The following is a 17,500-nucleotide window of genomic DNA, read 5'->3' on the forward strand; positions in this document are numbered from 1 at the left end:
AGGAGGCGGCACTCGAGCTACTGTCAGACCTCTGTGAGAATCTGGACAACGCAAGAGGTTTGTGTGTGTGTGTTGGCATTACACATTTAGCGTATGTATGATGTATCCATACAGGATGATATGCTCAGATGAGTTTTAATGTGTCATGTGTGTTATATGTGCTGTGTGTGATGGTGAGTGGAAAAACCTTTTAACACTGTGCTGTGCAGACCTGATGAAGCTGCATGGTCTGGACGTGTGTGTGTCGCGGTGTCTGTGCCACCCTGATGCTGGCATTCGTTGGCGGGCGGCTCAGCTTGTTGCCAGCTGTGCTCAGAACATGCCGGAGGTTCAGATCTACCTACTGAACCAGGGGGCACTTAACACACTGCTGCAGCTCACAGACCACGACCCGCACCTCCCTGTGCGTGTCAAGGCTCTCTACGCTGTCTCCTGTGAGTGAAATGAGAGTGTGTGAGCTTGTGGGAGATCATGTGTGTCTGAGATGGCACGTGTGAGATTGCGTGTATGTGTGAGTGATGGCGTGCGTGTGTGAGTGATGGCGTGCGTGTGTGAGTGATGGCGTGCGTGTGTGAGTGATGGCGTGCGTGTGTGAGAGATGGCGTGCGTGTGTGAGAGATGGCGTGCGTGTGTGAGAGATGGCGTGCGTGTGTGAGAGATGGCGTGCGTGTGTGAGAGATGGCGTGCGTGTGTGAGTGATGGCGTGCGTGTGTGAGTGATGGCGTGCGTGTGTGAGAGATGGCGTGCGTGTGTGAGAGATGGCGTGCGTGTGTGAGAGATGGCGTGCGTGTGTGAGTGATGGCGTGCGTGTGTGAGTGATGGCGTGCGTGTGAGAGATGGCGTGCGTGTGTGAGAGATGGCGTGCGTGTGTGAGTGATGGCGTGCGTGTGTGAGTGATGGCGTGCGTGTGTGAGAGATGGCGTGCGCGTGATGGCGTGCGTGTGCGTGTGAGAGAGAAGAGTATAGCTCTTATACCCGGCTCTGTTCCCAGGCTTGGTGCGGGAGCAGGACGAGGGTCTGCGTGGCTTCCTGTGCAACGATGGCTTCTCAGTGCTGATGAGGGGGATGCAGTCAGACTGTGAGAAACTGAGAACCAAGTCAGCGTTCCTGCTGCTCAACTTACTCACCAGCCACCCTGAGCACAAAGGTGAGAGAGAGAGATAGATAGATAGATGCTAGTTATTGTGACTAGTTATTGTTTACTCCTTGGTCGTATTTGGGGTTTTTTGTTTTTGTCTTTCTATCAACCAATGTCTGAGTCGGATAAGTGATCTGCCCCCCACCCTCAGACGTGGTTCTGTCTATGGGGATGGTGCAGCAGTTGGTGGCAGTACTGCGCTCCCCACACTCCTCCGTGCACGAACATGTGCTTGGCGTCCTCTGCTGGTGAGCACGATTAAGGCATCATTTAAACGTTCAAAAGAGGGGCCTTTTCACCCCCGGCCGAGCTTCACCTGCCGAAATCTTCTCCCGTGCCTTTGTGTAGTTTGGTGGAGGGGTGTGATCGTGCTGTGAGGGACTGTGTGGAGCCGTCTCTAGGTCTGGAGCAGCTGCTTTCTCACAAAGCCCAGGAGCTTCAGGGCCAGGAAGAGAACCTGGTACGCACATCTGCTCACCTTCCTCACCCTTACTCTGTCTGGCCAAAAAGCATAAATACATTTTTCCAAAAAAATGATGCCTTAACTGGAATTTAAAAGCCCAAGATCTCATAAATATTTTCCTTTTTTAGTAATTTAACCAAAGTGTTGACTTGAATACTGTAGCAACATATCTATATCTGTATGATACTGATGTGTTTTCTGGGTGGGAGAAGGATAGAAAATGCACATTTCCTGTCAGTTACTTTATTTACTCTTAGTGTTTGGTTCCACTGCAGTGTTTGAAGTCTTTTGCATAGCTGCCATGTGGGCCAGTCTGGCTCTGCAGAGTGTTTGGGTAGCCTAGGATACCGAGTGTCCGAGGACACAGTAAAAATGGCCTTAAGTGGTAGTTACGGAAGCGGCTCTAAGGAAAAGCTCTGTAAAAGAATTCAGGTGAAGTTGATACCTGTAGATTCCTCACTGCACACGTCTGTTTGTTTTCTCTCTCCACCTCCCTCGTCCTCCCGTAAAGGAGGAGCTGGACTTTTGCGAGCGGCTGCGGGCGGTGTGTTTGCGAGCCCGGGTGCAGGAGGAGAACGCGATGGATCGCTGAGGCCTCATGGAAGGTGGAGAGCGTTCGCTGCTCAGCAGTGACGGGCTGGGGTGCCAGGACGGCTCACTCCGGGATTTCTCTGGGATTTCTCAAGGTGGAAAAGTGAAGGGATGGAGAGGAACTCATCACACAAATGGTCTGCTTGCTTAGCAGATCTGATGAGCATAAGATGGATTTTGTGTGTAAATATTATACGTGTTTTTGAGATAATCATGTCACCATTGTGACACGTCAATCTGAGGACATGGTAAACCTAACTGGGGAAAGAAAATCTTTATTGTGTGTTATTTTTAAACAAATTGTCTGAATTGTCTGGGGTGTGGTTAAAAGAGGAGCAGACAACCCCCTAGCAGCAAAAAGAAGGTCATGTGTGAACAAAGTATGTTGTTATATGACAAACAATAAGAGTAAAATAAAGGAAAACTTTTTGATGTACAAAATAGGCACTAGCTGGAACAGTGAGAAATGTGCTGTGTTGAGTCACTGTGTTTGAACTGGGTCACAAGCCAGCCGGAGTTCCTGTAGGTGGTTTTTGGTTGTGTTTAACTACACCTAAGCACACCGCACACTAAACTTATCCAGCTGAACAAAGAAAGCAACGAGGGCGTTGGCCCTGAGCTTCACCTCTCCTCTGTAGTTCGCGAGAGTACCCGGCTCCACTCGCGGAGGAGCTGAGCTGGGAGTCGTCCAGGCGGATAGTTTCTCCTGCCACATGAGGTGGTGGCTCTCGTGCGATTCATACAAATATACAACACCCCTATGAAGAAATATAACAATTTCATGTGTGAGCCTAATATCCTCATGCACAAAATATTTTACTAGCCTTCTTGCCTGCATTGTTTGGGAGATTAGGAATTTTTCTGCTTCATATCTACTGTAGAACGTTTAAGGCTTTGCTCACAAGGGCACATGTCAAACCCAAACATTAACCTCATTATCATCACTTTTATTTATATGGCCTTTCTCATGCTCGAGGCCAAAGTTCCTTCTTAGAACAAATGCAGGCAGGTTGTGTAAAACAGTAGACATGATGGTGAACAGTTTAAACTGAAGAAGGGTGTATACGATCCCAGCACCCGAGTCCTATACACACTGGGAGGCTGGACAAAAGAACAATACAGCAGTGTCTCCGTAATCTAACCTGGACATCACAACCGCATACGTGGTTACTTCTGCATCTAAGCTGAGGGATAGCAGAAGACAAAAGAATAATGTCATAACTTTTGAACTGATGTATGTGTCAAAGGAGAGTGTGCAGACACTGCAAACACATACAGAAGGCATTACTACTGTGCTGCCAATATCAACACCAAAGCCAGATAATCTTGGTGTAAAATCTTAATTAGATGATTAAAAGCACTTCAATTTTGCTAATTCCAAATATTTGGAACTGAGTTCCAAAATAAACCCATCCAAGTGTGAATGTCGTGGATGCAGTCAGATAAACAGGATGCTGGAGCCATTCAATAGGGGTGTGCCACATCAGACTGGACATCATCTGCATATAAGTGGAAACCATGCCAGCATATTAAACGACAGAGTGGTAGCATGTACATGGATACCTACTGTCCACTCCCAATAAGGCTGGACTTGAGCCAAGACAGGGCAGATCCAGTGACGCCAACAATATACGAACAAGTAGGTATACATATGTAATATCCAAAACAGAGCTGAAATTATGGAGCAGCAATACAATAAAAGTTAGTGGACTGGCAGCAAGGTGGAAATGATTTATGACTCTGAGAAGAGCAGCCCGTGGCCTGAAAGTAAAGACCTGTAGCTTCCAGGTGGGACTGCCGCTGTTGCTGAAATCATTAGGATCAAGCCCTGGCTTTACAGCAGGGGGAAACAATGCAAATATGACTAGCAGGGAGCACCACAGCTTGGGAAAGTGCTGTTGACAGGCATGTGGAAGGTGGGGCTGATCAAAGAAGTGGAAACAGGATCTAATCGGCAAGGAACTCAGACGTGTGGAAGGAGAGGAGCTTGAATCTGAGTGAGTCGTTCTTTCACGCCAAAGGAAATGAGAAAAGACACTGCACAGGTCATCTGATCTCAGACAAGTGACTCTGCTGATGGCCATAAATGTTGATTAATTGTCTTGTAGAGAGCCTCAGGTTGGTATGCACTACTATGAATGGGAGGTAGAACAGGCATGACTTAAAGCATGTCTATATTCATGTATATAATCAGCATGAGTCCCAGAATTTATAGTAAGGCCTGGTTTACAAATTTAGCAGATTTATAGCCCAGAGCTATGAAATTGAAACTTAGTTTCGACAAGACAGATTGGAGATCTGACCAGGGTACAGCACACAGTCAATCAGAAAAGGATGACGGTTTTAAGTCACGATGTTTTTTTTTAGAGCACTTAAGGTGATGAACGTTAAAACTGAATTCAATAAATTGGTGGCCAGAAATACTAATGTGTGTGTGATGGAGACAATCAGTTAGGAAGGTTAAATGGGAGCTCAGCCTGCTGTGCCAGGGCGGGCTGGTGGTCAGAGCGCAAGTTTACGTCCTGTGAGCCCTGGGTTCGAGCCCTGGGTAAGGTGGGTGCCTTCAGCTTTGGTCATAGAGTCCAACAAGATGTTGTCCAAACTGCTGTTATGTTACGTGTTGAGCACCGACATCAAATCAGCAGCAACTGTATGAAAACATAGACATAGATGTGATAGACAGCTCTCCTGCAGGGGACAATACATTAGCACATGATGGATTTGTACCTGACTGTTTATACACAAGATAATCTAAAGAGAAGGAAGTCAATAATATGAAAGTATTCTGGAATACAGCAGTAACACTGAGGTTGGACCTGTGACTTTAGCCAGGAGTGGCAAGTGAATTTGAGTACATGAAATTGTTTCACGTCTGCCGTGTTTCAGTGAGAATTTACATGTTCAGGATGTTCTAAACAACTTTCTGATGTAGTAGCTATGATTTGCCAAATAGTCAGTAGCAGTTTCACAGAGCAATGCTATTGTTCATGTCCTCATGATTTCCTGATTCTCTTAATTGCCTTAAGTCTTAAGAGTGTAGGGTGAGGGATCCCTGCAGGTGGTGCAGATGACCAAATCAGCAAGATGGCAGGCACTAAAGTGACATTCTAGTAGACTGTCCAGCAAGTCCTGCTTGAGTGGTGTATGTAGCGAGGGCACCTACTCAAGTGGACAGTGATGCACAGTAGCTGTAAACCTTCCAGTTCTCTGTGACACACCCCTATGAGAAGGCTCCAGCATCCTGTTTATCCGACTGCATCCACGACATTCACACTCGGATGGGTATAAATATTTGGAACTAGCAAAACTGAAGTGCTTTTAATCATCTACTTAAGATGAATGCACACAGCTCCCCCAACAACACAGCAGATCCATGAATCAATTCCAGGAAGCCAAAGAAGAATGCAGTTCAGATTAAAAACTGTGACGCGATGGGGGTGGGGGTGGGGCAGAAGAAGGACGTTACAAGTTTTGTAAGTATTTTTACGTCCGCAAACCTCTGTCGCTGAGTACAAATAACCTCTTGACATGTTGGTTCCGTATACTTGCTGCCACTCAGAGCACTGAGCGATAACTTCACCGACCCGGTAACTCTTCAAGTTTAGGAGCAGGCTATGGAGGGACCGTGAGAGCATCTGGAGTAAAATACTTGTGCGGGTCGGTCTGCAACTTGGGGAGGCTGCACCTGTCCAGGTACGTTTGAGGATATGACGATATAGGACTGCGTGCAAAAAAACGTTCTGCATACATATGAAAAGAACCCAACGGTTTATTATCAGGGGCCAAATAAATGATGCACTTGTATGATACTCGAACTAAAAACAGGGGTGAAGGACATCACGGCTGATTTAAGTCACATTTATCACACTGCTTTTCTCACGCGCGCTCTCCCTCGCTGAGTTTGTTCAGCAAATAATCAGTATTATAGGGCATGTCGCGAGAGCGCGGTTGCATTAATTTAGGTATTCTCATTGCTTTATAACATCATTTTACCGGGGCTAAAACATGAAACTGAACTAATAACAAATGACACGGGGTGGACCAGTGGCATTATCTGTGGTCTTCCGCGTGAGTCTCCGGCGCCCATGGAGAGCTCGCGCCCGCTGCTTCCTTTTACATACCATTTATATCTGGCCTGTGTTTACTAATAAATTACAGTTTCACACGCTAAAGATTAAACGAGGTTCCTAAATCACATAAAAGAACCAAAGTTACATTTACAGTAACATTTGAAAACATGATGTCTGTCTTTGCGTGACTTTCTACATCCGGCACTAAACACCACATTATAATTAGGATTGGGTATTTCACTTCTCCGAAAAATGGTTATAGCCACCGGAGCAGTTTAAATGAGAACAACACGAGAAGCCCACGCGCCTAACCGTGCACTGTGCGCCGTTCCGCAGGCCAAACATGAACGCACGTGCGAACAGTGTCATGCAAATTATGTTTTATAATAAACTGCCCGTGTTAATCTGATCGTTTACGCTCTACAGACGTAAGAATCGTGAGAATTGGCCAATTTGAAAAGCCTGTCTCGTGGTATCAGCCCCCAGGATTCTAAAGTATGCTAATTTAAGGAAATATGTTGGAAGGCAGATGAACGTCGTGACCAGACTGGTCAGACGTCTTTTTCCCGTCAACACTGGAGAGCGGAGAGTGTTTTTGTTGTAGGTGTTGGTGGGATTGCCCCACGGTGAGATTGCAGGGTTACCGTCATCCAGTGAAGAAGAGTTGAGAAGAGTTCATTCTGTCTTGAATATTAACTTACCTGTTAACTTTGCATGCGCTACTGTTCAGAGCAAATAGAGACATCAAAGTGGTCTAGATGCAACAGCAAAACAGGACAGTGTTTAAATGCTGTAAACCAGTCAACTGAAAGTGACTAATAGTTGTCAGTTGAAGGGTTAACATAGTTGTCAGAATGTAAGAGCATACCACCAGTTTTCATGTCAAAGAATAGACACTGCATGCCTTGTCAAGTATTAAAAATCGAAAAAAACCCTCAAACACAAATCATACAAATTGTATAAAAAATGCAACTTGTTTGTTTAATTTAATTTGAATTGGTTGTGTGTGTGTGTGTGTGTGTACATTTTTGTGTGTTTATTGCTGTGTGGAGGGGTACAGGTGCTAGCATCATTATTTTGCATAAATGTGGTGGCTGTGTGTGTGTGTGTGTGTGTGTGTGTGTTTTGTAAAAGAGCTTTTGTATAGACTGAGATATTTGAGAACTGGGAGTGGGATAGACTTGCAGAAAGAAGGGACTATTGTGCTCGCATATGTGCGCACACACAAGCAAGGAAGGATTTACACATACTAGAGTAAAGCATTCGCACACAACATGCTGTTGTTAGAATCAGTACAGCTCAATCAAACCATATTACTGGTAGCTCAGCGGTTAAGGTCCTTCACTTATAATTGAAAGGTTGCTGGTTCAAGCCCCACCTCTGCAAAGTTGCCACTGCTGGGCACCTGAACAAGGCTCTTAACCTTCAATTGCTCAAGTTGTACTCATAATTGTAAGTTACTAAATGCTGTAAATCACATGTGTAGGTTCATCATATTGCATCACACCCCCAAACCAAGCTTTACACATGGTTCTTCTGTGTTAATGAAATAGCTCCAGTGAGCTAGCCACTGCGGTGTGTAGGAATGCTGGGTAATTGCTGGCTAGGTAGATTCATTGGTGTCAACTCAGAAGCGCTCATAAAGACTAAGGCTGTGGGTTCAGGGGCTTTATGAGAATCATGATAACCTTTTAAAATGTGTACAGCAATTTAACAAAATTGTTTCTTTTTTGTTGTTTTCCTTTTCTTTCATGATCTCTTGATACTGTAAGATGTAGTCATGGAGGATTTAACACATTCTCTGCTGGCGCGAGGGCTGTTTGGAGATGTGCACACTTCCACAGGGCCACTTGGGACCAGTGAAGGCGGCTCCACCTGCTCACTGCTCCACTTTGAGCCCAGTTTGGACTCCCCCACTACTCCTCACTAACAACGCTCCTGTCTCACTCACACATAACCATGACAAGTTTGTGAAAGGCAGGCTTGTGCTTGTGTGGAGAAAAGCTGATCTGCTAAATAAGTAAGTGAGGAGTAAATATGATAATACAAACCTGTGACACACGGGGGGGTTCAGTTTTAACCAGAGGGCTAAACGCACTACATTTACTCTGTTACATTTACTTAAGTACTTTTTTGAACAAATTGTAAATTTAGGAGTTATTTTAAAGGCTGTACTTTATCCTCATACTTGAGTACATTTGCGAAGTCAAAATATACTTTTACTCTGTTGTATTCATAAATGTTCTTCCTGTTGCATTTTAAAAGAATATTTAGATTTTGTGCATTTTGCCGCAGCCTGTGAAGTGTGGGAGAGTTAGTGAAATCCCTACATATAATTACTGAGTGAAATCTCTACAGATAATTACTGAGTGAAATCCCTACAGATTATCACTTGAGTGAAATGCCTACTGAGTGCCGCCGCTTTGCTTTAGTAAATTACACAACTAGACAGTCGACCAACATAATGAACAGCGAACAGGCACATTTTCAGGCGTAGCTCGCCATATATCCTTTTCTTTGAGTGTCACATAAATTAGCATGAAAGTAAAGTGTGGTCTGATATCAATGTCTGAGAAAAAAGGCCAGCTAGTTACGTAGCTAAACTACAAGCACCAGAAAAAGCAGCTGAAATGAACTCATGGCGTGTAGCAACGTACGTCCCATTTTGAGGCATAATTTCGATATTTTTCTAAAGATTATAAAGGTTTCAGTGTTATAAAAATAAAGGGTTTGTTATTGATTTTATATACTGATATTTCTTTAGACCGCACACAGACGCATTTGTTAGCTAGGCAACGTAGGATATCTAACCAACCAGCTGGTCTGAGGGGTCGCTCGATTGTAATATGATTGCAACATTAGCACAAATGTATGTACTTGTCTTATCTGACTCTTATCACCCCCTTTGCCTCACTTTGCATAGTTTCAGACTGACATCCTTTGCCAATTGTCCTCATGACAAGTCTGCATGATCCTGTTTAGCTTGTTTACAGCTAAGAAAAGAATCAAAAGAATGAGTTGTAATGGAAGAATAAGATTATTGGCTAAACAACGTTAGCACGGTAACCTTGGAATGCAGTGTTATGAAACAGCTCCAGGGCTGGGCATGTCCAGGTCTGCAGACTTCATCTCGGTCCTGGGCACCTGAAGACCTCGGCAGCCGTGGAGGTGTGAGCAGACCCTGGGATTGAAAGCTGTGGCTAAAACTCTGCCCACTTGCCTTGGGGCTGGCATAATGTTTCAGGCTGGGCTTTTGCAGACTCCTGTTTACACACATCAACTTTAAGAGCTATTTTAATTCTTGTTTTTTTAAATTCACATCTTGAACGCATGATTGCTTGAACTCACAAAAGTGATTAAGGAACATAAGTGAATTTGAGGCCTCTGTTTACGTACACATGGGTGTGTGTGTGTTTGTGTATGTTCACTCATGACATATTTATCCCTTTCTCTCTCTTTATTTCTCTCCCTTCTTGACCATCTCTTTCTCTCTGTCTGTCCCAGGATGAGAGTGAGAAGGCGCAGACTGTTTCTGCTATGTTGTGCCAGCGCTTGCGTGGTGTCCCTTCTGTCCTGCTACGGCGTGTTCCACCTGCCTCGCCAAGGCCTGCACCTGAAGACAACCACCATCCTTGGTGGTTTCCTCTGGGGAGACCCGCTGGTTGCCACCCACCCACAAAGCAACTTGCTCTCACGCATTTATAACCACAATGTGGCAGAAAAGTCACTGAAGCAAAATTCATATCGAAAGGTAAATATCTGCCATTCAGAGCATAGATGGTGTGGTCCAATCAGAGCATAGATGGTGTGGTCTAGTCAGAGCGTGGATGGTGTAGTCCAATCATATGACGAGTTGGGAGACAATGTGTCTTCATAGGCATGCTAATTTTTGGATGTTCTTAAGACTGATTGTCGTCTTTTCTTTGATTTGTGAAACCTTTAGTGCAATCCTTTGGACTTCACCCTTTGTGATCTTTTGGATCTTGTGTATGTATAGGACCTAGCAGAGGAGGTTTTGGTCCTGCCAGACCCCACTGGTCCAAACGGTGAACTTCACAAAAGGGCATATGTTCTACACGATGACCTCAATTCCTACTTCGCTCGCACAGAGACGGGAGATCTGTGCTTCCGTGAAGGGATGGAAGTGGCTTCACCCAAGGTCAAAGAGAGGGAAACCATAGACAACACAGGTCTAAGAATAATACTGCACCACCAGGAGGAAGAGAATCAGGTCCCCATGAACCTCACCATCAAGGTGGAGCAGTGTGTCTGCCGCCCAGCTTGGCACGGTCCTGAATGCGGTGTGCCAACGGTGGTGCAACACTCAAATATTCCCACCAAATCCCACCTGTCGCCCAGGAAGGTTCCACGTAGAATTATCAATGCCATTAACATCAATCATGAGTTTGACCTATTGCACACCCGGTTCCACGAGCTGGCTGATGCTGTGGACGTGTTCTTGGTCTGTGAGTCTAACTTCACGGCGTACGGCAAGTCCAAACCCCTTACCTTCCTGCAGCTGCTACTCAATGGGACGTTCAATTATGTCAAACACAAGATTCTTTACATCTTCCTCGACCACTTCCCCAGGGGCGGCCGAATCAATGGCTGGATTGCCGACGATTATCTTCGCACCTTCTTGACAAAAAACGGATTATCGAGGATTTGGGGCCTGAGGCCGGATGACGTTTTCCTTCTGAATGACGCGGATGAGATTCCCCTGAGGGAGGGAATTATTTTCCTCAAACTTTATGACGGCTGGACGGAACCGTTTGGAATCCACTTGCGTAAATCCTTGTACGGGTTTTACTGGAAGCAGCTGGGAACGTTGGACGTGCTGTCTGGGTGCACTGTGGCCATGCTTATCATGGTCTACAGGTGGGACGGAATTCTGCTACGGCGCCGGGATTATTACACCATGCCGGGATTCCGGCAGTATGAGAATGCTTCGGGAAGCATTCTAATGCCGTGGTCTATTGGCAGCCCGGTCCACTATGCTGGATGGCACTGCTCATGGTGCTTTAAACCAGAGGGCATTCATTACAAACTAATCTCAGCACAAAATGGGGACTTCCCTCGCTGGGGAGACTTTGAGGAGAAGCGGAAACTGAGCTACATCAGAGGGTTAATACGAACTGGGGGCTGGTTTGATGGCTCGAAACCACAGTACCCACCAACACACCCTAAAGAGCACATGTTTGCTCCTAAATACTTGCTTGATAATTATGAGCGTTATCACTACTTGCTGGAGAATCCATATGCAAAGCCTTGAGGAGGAGGAGGACAGACACAAACACTGCGTATGATTTGGGCTGCTAGTTTTATCTTTATTTTTTAAAAGTAAAAAGCACTGTTATGCAGCTGCAAAGCACTTTGTTTTCTGTTGTACCTGAAACTGAGGCACATGCACCCATGCCCTGTTCTGCTTGCTTTAAATGTCTGTTGAGAGTAACATGTCAGTGATATCCTCCAAGAATTAGAAGACTCTCACAGTGGCGTAGATGAATTGTATTACTGAATGACTGTTATAATCCTTTAAAACAGTTCTAATCCATTATAATCATCTTTATGTACCTTACGTACAAAAACGCTGTCCTTTGTGCTTCTGAATACACCAGGTTTCATCCTTGTTTTCGTGAAAACTCCTCTCTTCCGGTCTCCCTGTCTGGTGTGCCGCAGCAGGGGATGGTGGGGACGTAAGGGATAAAGGCTCTTTCACACTAAACCATCAATGTAGGCCAGGCTGTGCTTTCCTGACATTTCACCCATGGCTCCAGACTGGCAGAGGAATGCGAGGCCGCTGTCCTGATCGTGTGGGGCTGGCACAGAAGAGCCGAGGGGATTACGCATCAGGAACTTGGTGCTCCATACCGACACAGAGTCAGTACACTCTGGCTCTTCAGTGAACAGCTCCAGTGAACACCTCCAGTGACACCAAAACAATGTAGTCTAATGTAGGGTGTAGTTTTCATTTTGCCATGTTTTACCGAGGTCACTGTTAAAAAATAATGCTCTTGCATTTTTCATTGTTCTAATGATTGTATTTTTGTATCTAATGACAAATGATTGTATTTTAATGTGACATTCTTCTTCATTTCCTTGTATTAAGTAGGTGATACAGAGTCCCTTCATTAACCCCTACCTACTCAATTGATCATTGTTCTATTATATTTTTGGTGAGTAATTTATGGTAAACCAGCAGGCAAAAATGATGTTTTTCTTTTCTGTTCAGAGATTAATGTAATTTGAAAAATAATTCTGTTGGATTTGAGTTGGGTGGGATGTCAGATTTGCCAAGGTAGCAGCATTAGTGAGATGTTTACATCACCACCCCGTTGAGGTTGGGCAGCGATGCATAATAAGTCCCAGACACTCTCTCACGTCTTTATCAAGGTTTGCTGAAAGTCCGTGTGAAATCGCTTTACATCGGAAATGTGCAGCGTGTGGCTGTAACGGTGTCGGCCCGAATGGAGCAGGGCGTGGAGCAGGACGCACAGACTCCCTAAACGGTGACTGACATTTATTACCATAAACCGTAGACAACAACGGCGGTACTCACACATAACACTTACGGTGATCATGACTATACACTTAACATTAAATGAAGAAAACACACACATTCATAGTGACTACACAAACCCACGTTACCGCTACATCTACAAAGACAGACAGCGACAATCACCAACAGGGAGCACACACTGACGGGTTCAAATAGACAGACAAACAAGTAACAGTAAACCCTGTGCAGGTGTGTGCTATCCCCGGGGGGCACTTACAAACACGTGAGTCCCCCTGCACGCAGCGAGCCGTACGGAGTGACTCATGGGGGGAGGAGCCTTCCGTGACAGTGGATATACCCAGTTCAGCCTCATAATGTCTCGGTGAACTTTAGCTAAACCAGCTGGCATTCTGGATGTACTTTTTTCTCATCATGTTTTATAGTGGTCTGTTTTCCTACAGGAGAGACTCTTGTTTTAGAGTCTGATGCCTCAAACGTAAGGCTAATCCGCACTGCTCCTGCGGGTCTGTCATGTACCACTGCCACTAACGCTGGGTTGTCTGTGTTGCCAAGGAGATGCCAGTGTCAATCTTTATGCAATCTGACACCCTCACAGTTCTCAGATTTTATGAAGCACAGCATTTAACTGCTCTTAAAAAATTATATATATATATATATATATATATATATATATATATATATATAACATTTTATTTATTTATTTTTAAATCATGTGAAACCAAGCCGACAGCAGATTTAATAAGCAGGTTATTAGCTACATGCAGGTACTTAGTTGGCCTGTGTTAATAACCAGGTGATTACCCACCATGGCCAATTGATTGGTTAGCTGCCAGGAAGCCAGGATGTGATGTCCTCCCCACCAGCAGCCAGACAGGACAGAGTGAAGCCAGACTGGGACTTTCACATTCTGACCTCGTTCAGGAAATGTCAGTAGAACAACTGCAAAAAGACCCCATGTGTGAGGAGTGAATGGAGTTGCCCTGGGAAGCAGACACTGAAGAGCACTGTGATTGTGCTGTGGTTACAATGCACTGTTTTTAGCACTTCGTTGATATTGAGGCGGGGTGTGAAAGCAGACAACAACTCAGTGAGAAGGCAGTGTTGGGTTTACATGTGTCACGTAAGACCTGCAACAACAACAACAAAAAGGAACCTGAGCCTGTAAACAAGAAACTACAAAAAGTAGCAACCCAAAAGTGCCAGCACACACCGGGTTTGCTGGGGTGGACGCTAACAGCACTCCACGTCTGTCAGTGTTAGCCACAGCTAACCAGTGACAGCTAGTGATGTGTCCTACCAGGAACATTCTGCAGCTCACACCAAAGCGACAGTGACATTCCTGCTTATGTGGCAAATTTGATCATTTTGGTGTATTTATGACCTTTAACCCACATTCATGAACGTTTTCTACAGCAGGTCTATTTCACAGCTGTTTGGCTGTGGGCGAGGTGATGCCAAAGTTGTTGTTGCTGTGCTTTCCTTTCATATGCCCACAGCTTCCGCGTGTAACTGGTGTTTTCGCCTGTTAGGAAGGAAGACATCAGACACTCCTGCCATTTTCTCAAACAGGAAGTAATGAAATGTTTTATTATGTACTCGTAGGGGGTAAAATATTTGATTTTAAATCCAAACTACTGAGTAAATCACATTCATTCTTTTTTGAATACTGTTCTTTCTCCATTTCGATTGTTATTTTTTATTCGTGTTTTCACAGATTTGTTTTTGCATAGAAATAAATCTAGCAAATTAGTGTTTCAAAGCCTCTTTGTTTTGTCTAATGAAATTGTGTGCATTCATCATGTTCACCACTAGGGTGAGGAAGCGCACCAGAGATTACCTCAGCATAAACCGTCCAGAAAACTGGTGAAGGACACGCATTGTTGGACTGCACTTAATTTTATAATCTATATACCTCTGAGTGTTGTGTTTCTGTGACTCTCAGAGGAGCAAACAACACAGTTTCTGTTTGTGAGTACTGTATCACTGCTCAGTGACACTGGCTTAGAGCACGCTGTACTTGATACCAGATAACAACAGACAAAACGCTGGTGCTTCTCTTCAGAAGGGGAGAGGGAGTCAGCGTGTATCCTTGTAGTGTCCTTGTAGAGCAGCTTCCCATGTATGTCGTGATTTCAGGTGTGCTGTGTAGAAGTTCTGGGTCCTGACATCACGAAGCCCCTTCACTAGCCAGCCTGCCTGCTACACGGCAATGCTTCTCACACAGGCAGTGCACGTATAGTTCTAAGTATAGGTTATGTGTGTATGGTCCTATGACATTTATAGTAATAAATAGTGTTTATTGTAGGATTAATTAGAGGCTTTATTTTTGTTTATTTTTCTTTTACAAATAACACAGTTCCAGTATATAATGTCATGTTATGAATGTGCATATATACAAAATACACATAATAAGGCAAAATGTTCTGGCACCTACCTGCAGTTGAGTCGGTTTTAAGAATATTAGCACCATTTTCACTTATAAATAAATGATCTTTAGTCAAAGAGGTTCAAGTTTGGCAGTTTGAACACATCTGGATTTTTAGACGCTGTGCTTTATACAAACACAACGGTTGAACAGACTGGTTTGTGTTCATTCAGCTCGGGTGTTAGCTACAACCTTATGCTTTCACACTGCTGTGGCTACTACACTAGCTTGCACTGATGGGACAGTAGTGTGTAGGTGTAATAATGGTGAGATAAACTGTGATACTTGAGACCACGTTGCCCATTCAGTCTAAGATGATACGGTTATTCAAGTCTAAAAACGCTTTAACTGTGGGTCCCACTTTTATAAATGACAAAGTTTTTAAAAATGAAATTTCTATTTTCTGAAAATGTCCTTCCTGTTTCTGTCTGTCTCTCTGTTTCTCTCTCAGTTGCTCTTTCTGTCTGTCTGTGCTGGAGAGAGGTGTGGTTGTGCTACTAAAGGAGAAAAAACACACACGCACATACACACAGAGCCAACTGTGTAGAGACAGACTGCTCTGTCCTATGCCAGGAGGAACATTAATATCTTTCTTCCCCAATTCATTGTATGAAGTTTCCCAAACAAACATACATATATCTCACACAAATATATATACGTATATACTCTTTGAATACCAGATTACAATATAAGAATAGCACCATCTAGACTCTTTGATAGAACCAAAGCCAGGCATGGACCTCCGTATGCAGTAGGAGCGTAATTATCCCATCTGAACGCCCTCCCATCACCCCAATCCCAGGATCCATGCTCCATGGGCAGTTTGCTAGGTGCATCTGTCCACCTTGCAAAGATACAAATGATTGGAAAGTGATTTATAGAAAGAAACCCCATGTGTGCTGACCACTAACGGACCTGGTTCTGAAAGCCCAGATATTCCTCGGTGATGTTTTCCAGGTGTGCTCTTCTGAGTCGAAGACACTTTTCCATTCTTGTAAAGTGTCTGTTGGGATTTCCACCATAACAGAAATCACAGATGTTTCTATGGAAGCAGGAATGGTAGACTTCTCATGGGGAAAAAAGGGAACGTTTGGTTTGCTGGAGGAATCTGAGTGCCTGTTTTACAAACGTAACTTTGGAATGTTGAAGCAATACAGTTAATTAACAGGTTTTACAGGAAAACTGCTCTTCAACCTTTTCAGTTTCTGTTCCATTACAAGGACAAGAATGTAAAGTATTCACCAAATGTGTTCAGGCTAAAAAATAATTAACACACAGGCAGTGTGTGTCTCACACCTCGTAAAAATGTATCAGTTTCTCAGCCATCCTGCCGCCCCCATGCTCGTCCGGTCACTCCTCGTCCGCCTTGACGAGGTACCCGTTGAAGGTGATGTAGACGTCGACGTCGTCGCTGTAGACGGCGTTGTCTCGCTCGCGCTTGTAGAGGCGCACCCAGACGTCGTCGCCGCGGCGCACGGGCAGCATGACACTCTGGCTCTGCATGATGGAGCGCTCGCCAGGCTGCGTGTACACGATAGCGCGCTCCTGATTCTGCTGCATTATGTGCATGTACGTCTCCTTGAAGTTCCACGTGTGGATGTTCACGTTGAAGAAGTAGACGCCCGGCACGCGGCAGTGGAACTTTCCGGAGAACATGTCGAGGTGCTCGGGGCTGTTGACGAAGACGGTGTCGAAGAGCAGTGCCTGGTAGGAGTCGGCACCGTGCAGGGCTTTGCGGCGGCCCACCGAGAACACCACGTGCTCAGCCTTGCACGGGTTGCCCGGAGCTCCGGCCTGGCCCTTAGAACCTTTCATGCCCTTGACGCCCTGGAGACCTGGAGGACCCTCAACCCCAGGTTTACCCAGAGTCCCCCGGTCTCCCCTGTCACCTTTATCACCTGAGGACAGGAACAGAAACAATGTTGGGAACAGACACTGTGATGTCTCTCCGTCTTTCTGTTGTTCTCTCCCTCCGTCTGTCTCTCTCTCTCTCTCTTTTTCTTGATAGACACTGACATTCATCCTGACCTCAGCACTTGATCTCAGCATACGTTACATTTCAGATCAGCTTTCCCCTGGTTTTGGCACTGAGATGAGCAAGCCCCGCCTCCTCTCCCAATGGGACACACCCCTCTTCCATGGTGAGGGCCCATTCCTCCTAAACCACCTCACAGGTGCCATGTCTGTGGTGCTGTTGCAGCTCTAACGCTGGAGGCTTTTAACCAGATCCACTGCTACTTTATCAGGCTTTACATGCTAACTGACTTGTTTATTTAATTGTGAAATACTACCA

At 45.0% G+C, this 17,500-nt stretch overlaps 3 protein-coding genes across 6 annotated transcripts in view; 2 read left to right on the forward strand and 1 right to left on the reverse strand.

Annotated features, from left to right (window-relative positions):
- Nucleotides 1-2,635, forward strand: part of hspbp1 (HSPA (heat shock 70kDa) binding protein, cytoplasmic cochaperone 1) — a 3,554-nt gene extending 919 nt beyond the window's left edge. The window contains exons 3-8 of the mRNA XM_027031880.3: nt 1-57; nt 210-434; nt 992-1,147; nt 1,290-1,386; nt 1,487-1,598; nt 2,113-2,635. The exon at nt 1-57 is cut by the window's left edge and continues 145 nt beyond it. Of these exons, the coding sequence (XP_026887681.2) occupies nt 1-57; nt 210-434; nt 992-1,147; nt 1,290-1,386; nt 1,487-1,598; nt 2,113-2,193 (728 nt within the window). The 3' untranslated portion in view covers nt 2,194-2,635. The remainder of the gene's footprint in view (nt 58-209; nt 435-991; nt 1,148-1,289; nt 1,387-1,486; nt 1,599-2,112) is intronic.
- A 3,009-nt stretch (nt 2,636-5,644) lies between these two features.
- On the forward strand, nt 5,645-14,570 carry mgat3a (beta-1,4-mannosyl-glycoprotein 4-beta-N-acetylglucosaminyltransferase a). 2 transcript variants are annotated; one of them, XM_081716650.1, is made up of 4 exons: nt 5,645-5,885; nt 8,035-8,282; nt 9,767-10,013; nt 10,260-14,570. In XM_081716650.1, exons 2-4 carry the CDS (start codon nt 8,089-8,091, stop codon nt 11,532-11,534), a joined length of 1,716 nt encoding a protein of 571 aa, XP_081572776.1. In that variant the 5' UTR covers nt 5,645-5,885; nt 8,035-8,088; the 3' UTR covers nt 11,535-14,570. The 2 variants fall into 2 exon arrangements, with proteins under 2 accessions (XP_081572776.1, XP_026887676.2); XM_027031875.3 differs by lacking the exon at nt 8,035-8,282 and having other exon boundaries at nt 10,260-14,568.
- Nucleotides 14,571-15,102: 532 nt separating this feature from the next.
- LOC113591398 (complement C1q tumor necrosis factor-related protein 6) overlaps nt 15,103-17,500 on the reverse strand; it is an 8,505-nt gene continuing 6,107 nt past the window's right edge. For all 3 annotated transcript variants that reach the window (XM_035525602.2, XM_081716658.1, XM_027031876.3), the window contains one exon: nt 15,103-17,105. In XM_035525602.2, the coding sequence (XP_035381495.1) occupies nt 16,558-17,105 (548 nt within the window). In that variant the 3' untranslated portion in view covers nt 15,103-16,557. The remainder of the gene's footprint in view (nt 17,106-17,500) is intronic.

The sequence above is a fragment of the Electrophorus electricus genome, chromosome 6 (assembly GCF_041902795.1).
Source record: "Electrophorus electricus isolate QZ-2024a chromosome 6, ASM4190279v1, whole genome shotgun sequence".
In the NCBI taxonomy this organism is placed as follows: Eukaryota; Metazoa; Chordata; class Actinopteri; order Gymnotiformes; family Gymnotidae; genus Electrophorus; species Electrophorus electricus.

Coding starts and splice junctions, on each gene's coding strand:
- mgat3a (XM_081716650.1), top strand. CDS start 8,089: ATGTGCACACTTCCACAGGGCCACTTGGGACCAGTGAAGGCGGCTCCA. Junction 8,283..9,766: donor AAAGCTGATCTGCTAAATAA/GTAAGTGAGGAG, acceptor TGTCTGTCCCAG/GATGAGAGTGAGAAGGCGCA. Junction 10,014..10,259: donor AGCAAAATTCATATCGAAAG/GTAAATATCTGC, acceptor GTGTATGTATAG/GACCTAGCAGAGGAGGTTTT.